Genomic DNA, 18,536 nt, shown 5'->3' on the forward strand with positions numbered 1-18,536 from the left:
AAATACTTATCCTAAGCCCTTTTCCATAACAGTTCATGTCTATTGTTGAGGACAGCCATAACTTAAATAATTTCCATAACTGTAGGGAATCTGCCCAGACTAAGCTTGTCCATTCAGAATGCCATTACGCAGGGGGAAATTGTGTTTGCTCACCCTTGCTTCTCTGTCCGCGTTTTTGTCCCTCATTACTTCCTCTTTTGAAAGCGGAAATAAACAAATTGCACATGGCCCATTCAGTGGGCTGTTTTAATCCCACTGCTTCTGAACACAGCAGGAAATAGCAGCAACTTCCATCTTTAAAAATAAGTCGGACTTACTAGGGTGGTTTTTTTTTATGCCCAAAGGCTAGAAGGGGCAGAAGGGGCATGGGATGCAAACAACGTGAGAGGGACCCGTGAAAATTCTTGAGTGCCCAGTAATGAGTGTGCAATAAAGCGCTTGTCTGATGGAGCTCTCACTCTAGCAGTCTCTTTTTCACAACCACAGACTCACAGGGTTGAGGGTGGGGGATCTACTAGTCTCCATGGTAGCCAATGCCTTTGGTAAGCCAACAAACAGGCTAATAGGTCTCTTAACATGGCTTCATTGCTAACGGGTTGATTGCAGAGAAAACACAGCAATCTAAGTGCATGCACAGTGAACCCCAATTAGAAATCTGGCTAGTGTATTCTGGGCCAGTGTGAATTGCTGAACACTGCAAAGGCAGCGCCGTGTCTAACTTGTTACAATAGTCTAGCCCAGATAACCATGGCTGGATAAGGGATTCAGCTGGTACACCACCCAAAATTTGTGAAATGCATAACTCATCTACTGGGTTGAGATAAACACTGGAAGATACTAGGAGCAGACTAAAGAAGTTACCTTATATAATTCCTTTCTTTTCAGATAGCATAATAATTGCATAGACTGATAACAACAACAATAATCAAAATAATGAAATCAAGTCTTCATATATGATCCGGTATAGACACACTTGACATTCCATTAATTGATATATTTAGTCTTGGGATATTTTCAAATTTTGGTTAATTCTGTATGTCATCATGCAAGAGATGTACATCTTTCTGTAATGTTCTGGCTTTCAGCAAAGAGAAACAAAGAGATGACATTTGAAGGATTTCTAAGATACATGACTTCTGAGGACTGCACAGTGTTTAAAATTGAGCACAGAAGTGTTTACCAGGATATGACCCGTCCACTAAATGAATACTTTATTTCATCTTCGCACAACACCTACCTTATATCTGATCAGCTAATAGGGCCAAGTCACCTGTGGGGCTATGCAAGGTATTTGCATCCATTTTAAATGAATAGATTATTAAAAGCAATAAGTTCAATAAAACAGCTTCTCCTGTTTCCCAGCATTCTATACAAAAGCATAGAGAGATAAGATATGACCTGCTGAAAAACAAATAGAAAACAAACTTGGGTGCAATTTATTCTTACACAAAAATAATTTGAATTTGCAACCTGGTTTTTGATCTGAATGGAAGAATATACATTCCTAAAATATGTAATAATAAATGCTGGGTGTTTTTTTTAATCAGTTCAGTAACTGATACATACATAGAGATTACCCAAGCAAACTGCTATACATTTCTTTGTAACTAACCAGGTGGGACAAGTGCTTGGAGATGTTTATGAAAACGTGTTTTTCTGTATCTTTGTATTTATATGGGGTGACCAGATTTTGTAAGAATTGCTGGAGTTACTTAGAGGCAGAACAGATCAAATTACATTTTGATCAGTGAACTGCAGGCAAAGAGACAAGCAAGAGGGGGGATTTTTACAGGAAATTTTAGAACTTGCAGTTAAAGAAACAAAAATGTGTGTTACACTATTGGACATCTCTCAAGAACTACATCTCCCAGAATTCTAGCTGGTATTTCTTGCACATAGACAAGTAGAGCTGTAAGAGCAGTCATTTGGCAGCAGGAGGGAGAAAAAGCAGAGATCCCTGAGTCAATGGGAGCCAGTGTTGGTGATAGGCTTTACAGGCCTAGAACACATACCAGTAATTCAGTTGGGCCTCTGATCTTCCCAGAGTGTATAGGCGAACTGACAAAGTTGAGGAGCAAGGAAGAGTTCTCTTCCTTTCCCCACCACAGCCAGTGTGGTGTAGTGGCTAGAGTGCTGGACTCAGTGCTGGACTGAGAGTCGGGCGATCCGGGTTATAGTCCCCACTTGGCCATGGAAACCCCCTGGGTGACTCTGGGCCAGTCACAGACTCTCAGGCCAACCTACCTCGCAGGGTTGTTGTTGCGAGGATAAAAACTGAGAGGAGGAGGATTATGTATGACACCTTGGGTTCCTTAGAAGAAAAAAGGCGGGATATAAATGCAATAATAAATAAATAAATAATCTAAAGCAAGGGGATATTCAAATATGAGATCCCCCACCGGAATTCTGAAATAATACATTCCACAGCAGGCTGTTGCACATGATTTTATATTATATGTAGATCAGCTCTTAAATCCCATTGAAGTTAGTGTGACTTCTTTCCATGTAGTGTCTATTTATTTATTTGTTACATTTTTATACCGCCCGATAGCCGAAGCTCTCTGGGCGGTTCACAAAAATTAAAACCATGATAAAACAACCAACAGGTTAAAAGCACAAATACAAAATACAGTATAAAAAGCACAACCAGGATAAAACCACACAGCAAAATTGATATAAGATTAAAATACAGAGTTAAAACAGTAAAATTTAAATTTAAGTTAAAATTAAGTGTTAAAATACTGAGTGAATAAAAAGGTCTTCAGCTGGCGACGAAAGGAGTACAGTGTAGGCACCAGGCGGATCTCTCTGGGGAGCTCATTCTACAACCGGGGTGCCACAGCGGAGAAAGCCCTCCGTGTCTATGACACTTTCCCCTTAATAATGGCACATGGTTTTGTTTCCCAGAAACAAAATGTATATATGGAGTGATGAACAGCACTTCTCACATGTATAGCTGATGTAGTTGAGGATATAATTGGATAGCCCACCGCCCTTCTCTCAATAGAAAAAAGCTTACCTCTCATTCTCCCCCCCCCCGAGGATTTTTATGACATAGCTAGTCAATCCGAAATAAATAGTACAAAGTAACACAGAATATAATATACTTTATATTTGCCTCATCATGATGGAATTTTATTAAACCTTTTAACATTATCGCAGGGGAACATACTTTCTTTCAGTGATTCATTGTGTCTTCAGATATCTTCGAAAAGAAATCTGTGAAAGCCAGACCAAATAAGTATTCATGTAATATAGCCCTGTCATTTCAAAAAGCACATGGGAGTTGCTTCTGTGACTCTATCCATGCATCTGAATTGCCTTCATGTGTGTTTCTTGTCCGTGAGAGAAAATAGCAAGAACACAGCCTAGCTTCCCCGATATGTAAGATTTGGATACCGATTTTAAGTGGGAGCAATCCTGTATGCTGCTTCCCCCACAATACAGTTGTGTGACAGCATTGTAGTGCATTATTACCGTCATGTTTGAACCAGCCCTAATATGCTAACAAATACAGAATTTTATTGTATGTTTAGTTTTCCAGTAGCTTGCCCTTCCCCCCGCCCTTTTTTTTTTTAGTGCTCTAATGAAAGGATGCCGCTGCTTGGAAATTGACTGCTGGGACGGACCAGGCAACGATCCTGTTGTTTATCATGGACATACATTAACGAGCAAAATTAGCTTTAAGACTGTCATCCAGGTGATCAACAAATATGCCTTTTTGGTAGGTACATGAGTGACAAATGTGGTGGAGGAGGTTTTAATAGGGCATGATAACCAGGTAAGTTCTTCTTTTGAGGTCCTTCTCCAGGTGTCTTCGGAGGTTTGGTGGGTGGTGACTGGGGATATGGCTTTTCTGTGATGCTACCCCAGTTGTGGAACTTTCCCCAAGGGTGTTGGTTTGGCACCAACTTTGCTGAAATGGAGGCACTAGGAAACATATCTGCCTGGGCTTTAACTCAGGGGTGAGGAACCTCAGGCCCAGAGGCCCACCGCAGGAACGCAGCCCCTGAGAGCATGTGTGAAATTGAATTCAGCACTCGGGTGGAAAGAGGTCCTCCACCCTTGCCTTAACTGATTGATGGGAATGATTTCATTGCTGCTTCAGAGCGTTTAATGAGTTTTATTTATACTGTCTTTTCTTGCTATTTTTATTTTGTGTGTGTGCTGTTGTTTTAAAAAATTGTAAATATGTTAATGATGATCTTTGATGAATTTTAATTGGAAGCCGGTTTGGAACTTTTTTAAAATGAAAGACAGATTAGAAATGTCATCAATAAATAAAATAAACTGTCTTTCAGGCTTAGCTATGACAAAATAATGAAGACGAATGACAGAATCTTAACGGTTAGAAGGAATGTTAAAGGTCATTTAGTACATCCCTTGCAACATGATAATACCACCCAAACTGGTTGCAACTATCAGAAAGCAGGGAAACAGTGGACCCCAGAGAGCAAAAAGCCAGTGGGCAATGGACACTTTTGGTTTAGGGCCAGGGAGACAAGAATTTGGGCTCATGCTTCTTAAAGAGCACTTTTCCATGGCGTATGGCTAACTGCTTTTGAAATGGTGGCTTTCCCTGCCTTAAAACAGGTGGTAATATGGCACAGAGCTTCTTGGTTAAATAAAATAAACCAGTCGCATTTGGCATGCCTAACAGAGCGCTTGGATGTGCCTAAAGGGCACAGAACTGTGTTTTAGTGTGTTTGGGGGGGGGGGCTGGATTTCCCCCCACCAGGCCCAACACTGGCCAGATGACATCAGGGGGCATAGCCCTACGCAGGCAAGTCCCAACGTCCAGTCCGCCTCACATCCCCACTGTTATCTCTGATCTAAGACTGGAGATAGCAGCGGAGATCAGGGGCACTGGAAGAAATTCCAGGAGAGCAGGTGTGCCAGTCTGCAGCAGCAAAATGATGAAAAGAGCTGCCATTTCTTTGAGACTGTTTAAGCATGCCGAGATAAATCAACTGGACTGTAAAGCTGCTTCCATACTAGGAGTATACTCTGAAATAGCCATATTTGTTCGCTAACCTTTCAGGGGGCAGCCACACAATATTGTTATTAAGTCATTGCTCCCCCATTTTCCTCCTTGTGCTTCTTCCACCCTTTTTCATATTACAAAGAAATCTGACTTTGGGGGAAAGAGTGGAATAGCAGTATAATGTCTTTGTCCATGTGGATAGGAACAGGTGAAATTGAGGGTCCTAGTGGGAAAAGTGATCTAGGAGGCAGGGATGAAGTGTTGGAGATGCCCCAACCTTTTCCAAATAAGCTTGCTGCGTATTTCCTGCTGCATGGTCACTTTGTCCTAGCCTTTCTCCTCACCGTTCTCGTACTTGCACGGAGAAGATTAGCTTGGATAACTGTGGCAAAGTACTGAGTTCTTTGTGCTCCAGCTGAATACAAAAAGAAAGCCCCGGCAGTTGTGTATGTGTGTGTCACAAATAAGTGGTTGCTTTGAAATGCATTTTCTCAACCTGAGCAGGGAGAATATGCCATCCAAAGAAGCAGCGTACGGGGAGGAAAGCCCAGGGAGGGAGGTGTTTTTCAGGGGAAGGGGTGACTTCCACCCTGTGACACTTTTTTTTACATAAAATAGTAGAAACCCCCCCCCCCATTTCATAGGAAATGGGACTCATCCGTCTAGGTGTGTCTTTACTGTAGTTGACAGCATATAATTCCTGCAATACGCTTTATTCTAGTTTTGCTGGGTTCTTAATTGCATAAATAGGAATTACAATAGCTTTGAAATTGTACTTCCAGATCTCTGATTATCCTTTGTTACTGTCTTTGGAGAATCACTGCAGCCCTAAGCAGCAGGAAGTAATGGCAGATTATCTGACATCTATCCTGGGTGACCAGCTGCTTGTATCTACAATAGATGATACCATGCCAGCTGAGCTGCCTTCCCCAGAGGTAACAAGTAATAAGTTTCTCTCTTGTAAAAGATAATATAGAAGAAATCACAGTTATTTCTTGAGACGTTTATGATTCTTCCCTTCCCTGCCTCCACATTAAAATATCTCCATCCTTTAGTTATTAAAACATAATTAATTAACTGGATTTGGAATGCATTCTTTCTGATTTAGTGTTATTAAACAAATGGAAAATATCTACTATGCCCCTATTAAGAGGAAAATGTCAAAGTTTTGAAATATAGTGAGGAAACATAGCAATATAATGCTTTCAGGTTCTTGATTTATCATCACCTCAAGGCTGAGAATGTAGAAAAACCCTATATTTATTTGTTCTACAATTTTAGACAGTGTTTTATTGTTGCTGTTAAAAGAAAAGTCTTGCAAGACATCAGAAAAGTACTTGTGTGGAAAGCATGCATTTCCGAAAAGCTTAAAAGCTTCCTAAGATCTCACAAAAAAGAGAGAGAAGGGAACAGCATAGAATCTCTGTCAGATAAAGATACTGTGCTTTCTGTACTTTCTTCATCAGCCTTGATGGCTGCTTTGGTTCAAATCATTCTGAACCAGGGTATAAGAAAATACCGCTTCACACATTACCATTGCACTAGGTGATATCTGCTTCCTTATGATTCTCTCATGTAGTAATATATGGAAGAGCTGGGATGGAGTGACACATGGGTGAGAAGGACCTGCATGTTTGCCCCTACTCACATTGTTCCAGTTCCCAAACATTCTTGTGGTGTTGGAGGAAGCAAAGACACAGAAATAATAATGTATGAATGGGCCCAAACCCTGGTGAATTTGAAATGTGTTTACTGGAGTAGCTTTTTATATACTCTTACCACCCCATCTTTTAATATATAGATTTGTTTCTGAGCCCAGTTCAAAGTGCTGTTTTTGACCTTTAAAGCTCTAAACGGTTTGGGACCTAGTTACTCGAAGGACTGCCATCACTCATATCAGCCTGTACCCACTTTAAGATCAGAAAGAGAGGCCCTTCTCATTTGCCCACCTGCGAGGGCAATTAGGTGGGTGTCCACATGGGAGAGGGCCTTCTCTGCAGTGGCCCCAATCTTCTGGAACAAACTTTCATCAGAGGTCCACCATGCACCATCCTTGTAGGCTTTCAAGAAGGCCTTAAAAACATTTTATTTTCCATGTTGTATACTATTATTGCTGCTATTGTTGCTCCTGCCGGTTTTATTGTTTTAATTGCTATTTTGTTGTGAACATGTTTTTATTGCTTTTAATATTTAAATGTTTTATTGCTTTTATGTATTTTATTGTTGTAAGCCACCTTGTGAGGGCCTCTGTCCTGAAAGGCGGCCAAGAAATGTTTTAAATTAAAAAATAAATGAACAAATGTGTTTCAACATGATGCAGTAACTATCATCAGACTGGTAACCTTTTGCAACAGTTCCCCCCTACTAGTAGTTAGGTGGCCAGGTGTTCTACTGTACATAGGACAATTCTGTATTTTAAGAGTTATCAGTCCTCTCTTTAAAGACATCTTCTAATTGAGGAGCTGTCCAGTTCTATCAAAGGACCATAAAGAGGCAGAGCAGGCAGGACTTTGAAGTTGCCCATCAATTATTAGCACCTGGGCAGCAGACTGAGCAGGCATACAGGTCACCTGCTTCCAGACTTCCCCACTCTGGTGAGGTGTATTGTATTTCTATTTGAATTATAATTAATATAACTAATTTTTCACCTACACATATAACTTAGCACATGCAAATATTATGAAAATTTGTTTCTTCTTTTGCCCTATTTTTTTTTTGAGGAGGTGATGGATTTCCTCTTTTTGGGCGATTCAAAAGTGGCCACCTTATCAGTAGTGTATCCCATTGCCCTTTTCTGCCATTCTTCCGGCATAACCCAAATATTTTGTACATATAAAAGTTTGTGAGATGTTCTAGTTTTCAAGAATCTCCTGATAACTTCTATCAGTCATTCTGTGTCGTTCGTAGCTCATACCTATGGGAGCACCACCACATTTCCTAAGCCTCATGTTTGCCGATATTCATGTGGAGAAAGCAACATGTTGTGAATTGGACATAGGCAAGTAGGGGGTTGGACTCGATGGCCTTATAGGCCCCTTCCAACTCTACTGTTCTATGATTCTGTGACCTTGTTACACACAATTGTCAAGATTTCTCTATCTAAACAGCCATTTTTGAAGCCATCATGATCCCAAGAATAGCAGCAATCACAGGTAATTGGGTACACTTATATCTCTGGTGCACGTGCTCTTTACTTCATGCAGTGCTTGAGCACATCATGAACATCTGAGAATATCCACAATGCCACTGGATATGTGAACTAGTCCTACAATGCGCTGTACCATACAATCACGAAGCATTGTGTTGCTGTTCAATTTATTAGGCTTGCCTGATAAATGTTTTCACTTGAGAAAACTTGTTTGCTGCGTTTTCTTTTATGAAAGGCCAGAGGTTAGTGCCAGAGTTTGTGCCTGGAAACACAAGTAAATCTAAATCATCCTTATCAGTTCTGTACAATGGAATATTTCACATTGTAACCAAATTTTGCAAGTGATATGAGATAAGGAGAGAACAGCACACTTGTAGTTTTCACAGCACTGGAGCAGTAGGAAGATAAGACAGAGAGAATCTACTCTAACTTTACAATAACTGGAATTTTCCCTACAAGTCCTCATACATAGTGAATCAATTTACAGCAAATCTTTTGAGTTCCACAGTGCATTTAAAGTTATGTATATCCCTCCTCACCTGAACTCAAGAAACTTGAACACTACATGCAAGATGGCATTATTTCCCAAGAGTTCTGCTTTATATCTGTAATTCTCTACTGATCCATTATGTTCACTTTTTGCAATTAAAACAGTACTGCTGAACATCTGTATGATTATATTCTCTCCATAAAAACTCCTACATAGTACTCCTGTGTAGAATTTAATGATACACAGTAACTGAAGGAGATGGCTTTAACCAATTTCTTCTCTAAAAATAATAATAATACAGTGGACAAAGGTGCATGTTTAAACTCTTGTGTTGATGTAATATAAATCCTGATTGACTTCACTGGCTCTGGATTGAACTAATATAGTCCTGCATATGCCTGAATAACTAAACACTATTAGTGAACAAGAAGCCATGCTCAATCTAAATCAGAAATATATTTTGGGAGATTATCTGAAACCTGACATGCTGTTGATAAGATGAAAATTTTCAAATTTAGGAGCCACTCCAGGGCTACACCAACACAGAGTTAGCTCTGATCATGATATTAGTGGGTCTGACGTAACACCTTGCATTATGTAGACAGAAGTGAGACATAGGCCATAGCTAGACCTAAGGTTTATCCCTGGATCGTCCAGGGGTCAAACCTGTTCACCTAGGTGACACACAGGGGATCTAGTGCTCAGGCAAGGGCGAACCCTGGATAATCCCAGGATAAACCTTAGGTCTAGCTGTGGCCATAATCTCCTAATTCAGATGTAGGTATTTATTTTAGTAGTGTTATTGTGGTCAAGATATTTAACATACATAGGTCTTGCTTCAGATGAATCCTGAAAACCTCACTTTCCAGGCAAATCCTGTTTTGTGGTTTGTTGCTCATTGTAGGGTTTAAACAGCAAGGCTGCTGAGCCAAACACACACACACACACACACACACAGAGAGAGAGAACCAGTCGCAACCTCATAAATACAAGACAATAGTAGAGAGAAAAGGTACAGTGGTTCTAGTTAACAAAATATAGAGCAAACCAAACTTATTAACGACATCTACAACATGTGATGAAACCATGATTAGGGATGTATGGATTTGGTTAATTCTGTTCCATCTGGTTTGCGGATTGTCAGGTGTCTTTTGTTCCATCGTCCACTCATTGACAGAGTCAGAATTTTCTCAATTTTCCGAACTTGTATTCCTGTTGCAAAGTATGCACTTGCGCAAATGTGCACACCCGAAAATACACATTTATGCAACCCCCCCCCCAATCCACATTCACATGCATTAGCCAATGGGGGTGGAAATGCATTTTCGGTTGGTGTTTTTTAAATTTTTCGTATTTTGGTGCAACTAAATTTGCATACAATTCCAGAAATGTAAAAAAATAGGCCTGCAAGCAGGAATCTACAGGTCAGGTTCATAGGAATTTGAATTCCTTGTGGAATCTGCAGGTCAGGTTCATAGAAATTTGAATTCCTTTGAATCCGTTGTGGAATTCTCTGATGTCCCTAACCCATGACACACAAAGCTAACCAGAACACAGCTCTCATCCACTGCCCTTTACAGCTTTCGTCTAGTTGTTGACCCCCAAGTGGCAGTGACTCCACCCTTCCCCTTTCATGTCTTATTATACTTTTACCCCCCCCCCAAACTGAGCTTGGGTATATTGTCCATTTTAATCACTGATTGGTTTCTATACCTCTTGCAGCCCTGCTTGTCCTCAGCTGTTCGTACCCCTTCCATGTCACTTATTTCTCCCCCTGTCTCCTAGTAACTCTTGTATGTTTTATGGAAAACCCCAACTTTTTATCATTTTTATACTCTTGTACTTTTGTCCAAACATTCCCTTCCTCTGTTCTTTCCTAAGTTCTTCTTTTGTGACTTTCCAGACTATTCTGAAGGGAAGCTAACATAAACATCATTTTTGTTATGTTGCACTGCAGGCCTTTATTTGCAGGCCTTTATTCTCCCTGACTTATGACCAGCCAATTCCATGCTACCATCTTACAAGCAATATTCATGTATGCATGTACACAGGTTTTCCATACCTCTAAATTCCTATACAGAAAGCTGTGGAGCAGTGTCCACAAAGAAGACATTGCCCAATGACAATATTGGGATATAGGATGATAATGATACTATCAAAGTTCCTGATAGTACAGGTTGTTCTGTATCAATATAGGATTGTGAACGCATTACCCCAGTGCTCAGTATTTCTCTCTCTCTCTCTCTCTCTCTCTCTCTCATGCAGCAGGTATCTGCACAACTGGTAAAGCAGATCCATGCATGGAAAACTTCCCACATGTGGATTTATTTCACTGAATTGGAGCAAAACTATTAATGCAAGAGATAGCTGATTAAATAAAGGACATCACTCAGTCCTAAAATAGGAAATTCAGCCTAGCTGAAACTCATTATCAGTCTCTGGATTTGGGAACTGTAAGAAGTGTCCTAAAAAGAACTTTGTCCTGGCAGAGTACCCCCGAGATAGATTAAAGAGCTCTTCTTCCAAGTATTTTGTGAGGGGACAGGATGATCATGTCCTATGTACCGATTTAGTCTAATTTACTTAGTTATTATTAGCAATATTTATGTAATGCTTCTCATTTGAAACAAATCATAAAGCAGTTTATGGCAGCACATAAATAAAACAACCACACACTTAAATACTCATATAATAGTATCATGTGGTTGGTTTAAAGAGAACTCATGGCTGGGGGAAAGCCAAAGTAAACAGATACAATTACAATGAATGCCTAAAACACACCATAGGGTGGGCACCACTGCAGAGAAGGCTGGTCTCCGTGTCACTACCAAACAAATCTGTGGGCCACGGTATTGGCAACAGGGCCTCCACGGAAGATCGTAATGGCCTGAGAGGTTGGTATAGGGGAATAGCATCCCTTGGTCCTGGGTTGTGTAGGGCTTTATAAATTAATGCAGATACGAATGAATGCTGCCCTTGAGATCATCTTCCATATTTTGGATTATATGATTTATGATACTTCATACCAGTTGGTTTCTGTTCACAGGCACTGAAATTCAAAATATTGATAAAAAATAAGAAAATTGGAACTCTTGAAGAAACGCTTGAAAGAAAGGGTACGGACAGCCATGGTCAGACAGGAGAATTTGAAGAGGAGGGAACAAGTGATGAAGAGACAGATGATAGTCCTTCATACCCTAAGCAACCCTTGCTTAAGAAGAGACGAGCACGTTGGAAACGTTCTGCCCCGCCTCGAAAAAAACAAAAAGTACGAATATGTGAAATTCAGATTCTAGGCCTCCAAGGATCTTCCTTAAGTGAAGAATGTACCTTTGAAGAAGATCTGCCTGGTTCTTCCTCAAAGGAAGACTGTTCTCTTCTCAAAGATGATTTATATAATGTGAGCCGTCAACAAAATCAAGCATCAGTGATTGTCTCAAGCACGTGTGTTATTTCTTACACATTAACAATTTATCAATAGCTTATGCAACTTTTAGGACTATAGGCAGAGGAACAGTTTATACAATTTCAAGTTGTAAGGCTGTTCCTGGAATGTACCACTATGTGATGCAGGTGGAACATAGTTTTAAAAAGACCTTTGCTTCTTGGCCTCTCTCAGGATACATTGACCAATTTCCCCAGTTCTGTCAACCTTTTCAGTACTTATCAGTATTGATATCTAATACTTATGGAGTCCTTTTAAATGTGCTAGTAGGTATTTCTCTCTTATAGTCTTGTCTTTAGTCTGAATATCACATAACTTATGCTCCAATTTTTTTTTAATCTATCCATCATCCACAGGGTGTCCTCTGAAATACGTTTGCATTTGCCAGCATCCTTGAACTGTGGTGCCCAATTCAAACTGCAGTAGCCCAAAATTTATTAGTGCTGAGCAGAGCAGTAATGTTACTTCCTGAATCTTAGAGCTAGCTGCCATATTAATACAAGCTGGAATGGTGCCAGCCTTTTCGAATTGCAGGGATAGAGAGTGTGATTTGGACCAGGGAAATTTGATTTCAATTCCTTTCTCAGCCATGGAGATCTCTGGGTAGTCTTAATGCAGCCTAACCTTGTCTCTTGTTCCAGGTTAGGACCCACAGGGGCATTCTGGTTAGAAGCACAGATAGCACAGTGGAGATAGATGCAGAACAGTCACTGGCAGGGAGTATTGTGCCAGCACTCATTTGGAGCCAAACCAAGAGTTTTTACAGGCACATTCCTATGCATGTTTAGACAGAAAAGAATCCTACAACTCCCAGCATTCCCTAGTCAACATAGCTGCTTATATGAGTCACTTACCTTTGACTTCAGTTTAAAAGCAAGAAAAAAAGGACACCACCGGAACATTATGCAGTTGTGCAGTGGTAGTGAATAAAATGCTTTTCGCTGACCCCTGGGCTTGGCCGTGAGATGGATGACAGTCCTTCTGGGCTGCAGGTGGCTCTAGGGAGGAGTCAGAGAAGCAGAACTACTTCCCTAAAGTTGGAGAATGGGAGCTTTACTATCCCTTCATAAATGTCTTGAAGGATTGCCATTTAGCAGACTGGACCACCTGTTGTGGTAGTTCAGAAACACAGTGCTCTGTATCCTCAGAGCCTTTGAGCACAGTGGAGTCAGGATTCTGGGCTATGACAACTACCTCACAGTGTGCTTTTGAGAATAAAATCGGAGAACTCCATGCATGCTACCCAGAGATATTTGGAGCAAAGGAAAGATACAAAATGTGATTAAAAATAATTTGTTGAACTAAGCTCTGTTTGTTATCCACTCTAGCGTCTGATTCTTTCCATAAAGTGCTGGTGTCTGGCCAGTTACCTTCCATCTAATAATTTTGTATTTTCTTCTTCCTTCCTATCGGTAAGACATTTTAGTTGTCTCAGCTGTATTTATTTTATTACTGTCTTCCCAGCTCTCCATCGGCGCTTCCCAATGTTTACACAGAAGTTTCCCTTCCACATGTGCCAGATTCTGAAACCTGACCAACTTAATGGACTAAGGCTACTCAGTCAGATAATAGCCGAAATTCGAACTGGGATTTTCTGGCTCACAGTCCACGCACATAACCACAATTCTACACTATGCTGAGATTAAGTTGCGCATTTGGCATTAAACCACTATATTTGGCATTAAACCACTATATTCCATATTGGGTAGTTTGGACGTGAATTGTCACCATGAAGGGATGCAGAGGTCTGCATTCCTTCATGGTGACAATTCATGGGCAAACTACCCAATGTGGGATATAGCGGTTTAATGCCAAATGCACAAATGTTGAGAGGCAGAGTGGTGTTGTGGGTAGAGAATCCAGAGTAGGACTAGGGAGCCCCCAGTTCAAATCCTGAGTCAGCCATGAAGTCCACTGGGCACATCATTATCTCTCAGCCTAGCCTACCTCTCAGGGCTATGTGAGGATAAAAGCTGGGAACGAATGATGTGCACCTCCCTGAACTAATTAGAGGAAAAGTGGAATATAAATAAAAGTATTTACAGGAGTCACCAACCCCCCCCCCCCCCCGGCCCCATAAGTGTTTTCAGCAGAAAGCATTTGGCGTTCCGGCAGAATTGTTGATAGGATGTTGAAAGGATCATTAAAATAGCCCCTCTAACTGTTTCTCATATTATTTCCAGATAAAGAAAATAAAGATTGCCTTGGCACTGTCAGAACTTGTGATTTATACCAAATCTCGGAAGTTTGTAAGCTTTGAAGACTCAAGAGAAAATCAGTTTTTTTATGAAAACAACTCAATTGGTGAGGCAAAAGCCCGAAAGCTGGCAAAACAGAAAGGTAATTCTTAGAATTGAGTCTGATAAAGCCGGTAACGTTGCTGTTTTCTCTTGCTTAAGCCATCACAACTGCCAATAAACTTTATGAGGCAGCCTGTCACAGGCTGCCAGGCGGTAAAATGTCTCCGGCGTTGATTCAGCACTCCCTGTGAGTTCTACGGCTAAAGGTTTGGGTTAATTGGCTGTTATCTACATTTTGCCCAAGCTAAGCAATCTATGAAAAGGCAAAAGTAGATACATGAGGGCTTGCTTTTTTAAAAAAACAAATTAATAAATTGTGTATGTGTGTGTGTGTGTGTGTGTGTATGTGTGCTAGGAGCTGTAGGACTTTTTTTCTGTCTAAACACGAATAGGATTGTGCTCTAAGTGTACTGTTGTTCCACAGGCTATTGTGCCTTCGGACCAGTTCAAAAGTTGATGGAACTAGGTCAGACTGTGGAAATTGTGCCCTCCTTCCTGTCTTTCTCCGATGTGCCAGCAGACACACTTCTCTTGGTCCCTGCCCCCCTCTGATTTTTATTTCTTAAGATGTTTCGATTAATGGAATTGTTTTAGTTGGGATGCTGGAAGGCTGCAAAGCAAAGTGCTGCCCTCCAGCACCGTCTATGAGCGTCTCTGCATTAAGGGGGAAAAATGCATTCTTACTAGGCTTTCTTCTTCTGGGGTCTTTCCACGTTTACTATGGGCTCTTTAGATGGCGGCTAATGGCGACCACCTGATTTGTAATTGAAAATTTTAAATAAAACCTCCTCTCTTGTTAGGGATGGGCGAAATTGCGCTTGCCCCATGGGCACTCGCTCTGCTGCTGCTTCCACCTGCCCCCTCGTCAAAGGTTTACCCTTGCGTCAAGGAGGCCTTTGGCATGGGGGGATTTCCCAAGGCTCTGGAAATTGCTCATTTCCCCCTTCCACGTTAATGATGGGCTGCCATTAACATGGAAGGGTGAAATGCGCAAATTCTGGAGCCTCCAGAAACAGCACACTTCCCCCTTTAGCACCAATGGTGGCCGCCATCAACGTGGAAGGGGGCAATGTGCATTTCCAGCAGCCGCTGCAAGCAGCAACTGAGCACTTGCCAAGGGCTCGCGAGCGCTCAGCAGTGGTCCACGCAAGGCTGCTGGGGTGCCCGACTGGATCTGTGAGGTCCAGACATGGGAGGGATCCACTGCGCTCACGGACCCAGTCAGGCATTTGTGACAACCCTTCCTCTCGGCAATGCTCCATAATGAAACAGTGCCATCTAATGGCTGTATTATAGCACAATTCCAACTTACATTCCAGGATATCCCATGATAATTTTAAATAGTACATTATCTCTGATCTTTTTTAAAGTGAGATTAATGTGGGAAGCACAGGCGACGTCCTGGAGGTTGATGGTGTCATGTAAAGGCCCCTCAAACGTCCATGAGTGGCCAATCATGAGCGTGCAATAAATCACTCATGTAGAGAAGTTCTTTGAGTTCAAAAGAATGTGGAGGGGGTTTTGTGCAAGGGTGACCTCACCTCTGCCTTGTACTTAGGTTCTTGGGCAATTTATTTTTCTTTTAGTCCCACCATTTGCCTCCTTGGAAATTAGTTTTTGTGCCCAGTCATGCCCACCGTAGCAGTCACTTCATGAATGGGCAAGCCCCACCGCATGGCAGCCATTTTATGAGAGTGCCGACAACATACTGTTAAGAGGCCAAATGTGATCCAGAAAATTTGGGGAGGCTTGGAAGTGTTGTCAGTCCATTTCTTAATCCTGGCTAAAATTAATCCGGGTATCATTTTGATTTCATGTTGAGTTGAGACTACATAAAACTACTTGTTTCTGAATTTTGTGAACCGCCCAGAGAGCTCCAGCTCTTGGGCGGTGTAGAAATGTAATAAATAAATACATAAATAAATAAAATTGTGAGAATATTTTAAACATGAGAATATTTTAAACACACATGCACTCAAATATTATTATTATTTTAAAAAATATTGGTTTCTGTTGGATGGGCAACTTTTCAATAACATGATTTTGAAAATGTCTCTTTGTAGGTAATGAATTTGTTCATCATACCATCAGGTTTATTACTAGAATATACCCCAAAGGGATCCGAGCCAACTCTTCCAATTATAATCCACAAGAATTCTGGAATGTTGGGTGTCAGCTGGGTAGGTGATTTAAGTTTATTGCTGTTTAGAACATAGTTTATTATTATTATTATTATTATTATTTATTTATATAGCACCATCAATGTACATGGTGCTGTACAGATAACACAGTAAATAGCAAGACCCTGCCGCATAGGCTTACAATCTAATAAATTGTAGTAAACAATAAAGAGGGAAGGAGAATGCAAACAGGCACAGGGAAGTGCAAACAGGCACAGGGTCGGGCAAAACCAACAGTGTAAAGTCAGAACAAACTCAATATTTGAAGGCTATAGGGAAAAGAAAAGTTTTGAGCACAGTACTTTCAAATTAGTTAAATCAGTTTTCAGTAGCACAAAAGATTGCCAAGTGCAGGATCTTTCAACCCTAAGTTCTCACACAACTTTGATCCAGATAGAAAAGGAACTTCAGAGCAATCCTTCTCCTTCCTGCAATGGGGCGAGGAGGCAGGGTGGGGCAACGTGGCTGAGTCCCTTTTGTTCCTCTGTTGGAGATGCAAAAGAAGGTACTCAGGTGCTTCTCCTTCCCCCATACAGTGTACCCCAGCCTTCCCCGACCTGGTGGCCTCCAGATGTGTTGGCCTACAACTCCCAGAATTCCCCAGCCAACTATGATTCTGGGAGTCATAGGCCAACACATCTGGTGGGCATCAGGCTGGGTAAGGCTGCTGTAGATAGTACTGAGCTAGGTGGACCAATGAGCTAACTTGGTATAAGGCATCTTCGGCCTTAGCTAGACCTAAGGTTTATCCCAGGATCATCCCTGGGTTGTCCCTGCCTGCTCCTGGGATTCCCTGTGTGTCATTTACATGAACTGGGATGACCCTGGGACGATCCTGGGATAAACCTTAGGTCTACCTAAGGCCTTCCTCTGTCACTCCTGAATCTTGAAACAGGTGCCAATGTATTGTAAGAATTACAAATCACACAAGTGTGGAAGCTGTTCCATACTGCCAGCCGTGAGCAGTTAGTAACTCATTTCAGATGCAGTACTTTGAGAAAGCCTCCTGCGTATAAAATGACATTGTCAGAACCACACTTAACCAGAGAGACAAAACCAGAGGTTTGTCTACAAAGACATATAACACACATTATCGCTAGACAAAGCAGGCACACGCTTGTAAATCACAAGCCATAGGGCTTGCCACATCCGGTGAGAACAATAATCTTCTTTTGACCATATGCCGTAGCAAGCCATTAGTGGCCTGAGCTATTTGTAGCATCTGTGCACGCCATATATGCTAACTAAAAGGAGGAATGTGACTCTCACATGTTATGATGAAAGATTGCTAGTGCAAATGGTATAAAGGCATGCACCTGCGAATTTACATGTGTGAAATGGCCTTTAGAGATCACTTATCCATTATGCCTCTTTATGGATATCGAAAGCAAACAGTTCACTTTCACTTATGCTCTCAAAATTGAATCTCCAGGAGTCACTGGTTTGGGCATTTTCAGTAGAAGTTTTATGTGTTTTGGAATTAGGAACATCAGAAGCTGCCTTATACTGAGTCGGATCATTGCTCCATCTAGCTCAGTATTGTCGACACTGACTGGCAGCTGCTCTCCAGGGTTTCAGGTAGTTTTCTTTCCTTGACGTACTTGGAGAAACCGTAGATCAAACCTTTCTGCATGCAAAGCATGTGCTCTATCACACTGAGCTATGTCGCTTCCCTTTATCTGAGCTCTTTATGTGAGCTTTTTCAGAACTTGAATGTATGCATGATTATTCAGAAGCAAGTCCTGCTGATTTCAGTGGGATGTACGACGTGTGGATAGAATTATGCAATTGGGAGTCCAATTAACTGACTTTCAAGAATCTATAGGTCTACCCTTTGGGCTAGCTTACAGCTCTACATTTTAACTTCTTGAAATGTCTGTATTTTGTGCTAAAACCAAAATTTTATATTTCCTGACAATTCTTGATTATATGTGCTCAACAAATGAGGATTTCCAATATAGGGTAAACAGACAAACAGAATTAATAAAT

General features: G+C 41.1%; 1 protein-coding gene across 1 annotated transcript in view; it reads left to right on the forward strand.

The window, feature by feature from the left end:
* The window catches only part of PLCZ1 (phospholipase C zeta 1), a 114,939-nt gene that overhangs the window by 69,204 nt on the left and 27,199 nt on the right, over window positions 1-18,536 (forward strand). The window contains exons 4-9 of the mRNA XM_063134521.1: window positions 1,086-1,287; window positions 3,580-3,724; window positions 5,767-5,919; window positions 11,669-11,890; window positions 14,251-14,407; window positions 16,431-16,547. Coding sequence (XP_062990591.1) covers window positions 1,086-1,287; window positions 3,580-3,724; window positions 5,767-5,919; window positions 11,669-11,890; window positions 14,251-14,407; window positions 16,431-16,547 — 996 coding nt within the window. The remainder of the gene's footprint in view (window positions 1-1,085; window positions 1,288-3,579; window positions 3,725-5,766; window positions 5,920-11,668; window positions 11,891-14,250; window positions 14,408-16,430; window positions 16,548-18,536) is intronic.

This window comes from Elgaria multicarinata, chromosome 9 (genome assembly GCF_023053635.1).
Source record: "Elgaria multicarinata webbii isolate HBS135686 ecotype San Diego chromosome 9, rElgMul1.1.pri, whole genome shotgun sequence".
Classification (NCBI taxonomy): Eukaryota; Metazoa; Chordata; class Lepidosauria; order Squamata; family Anguidae; genus Elgaria; species Elgaria multicarinata.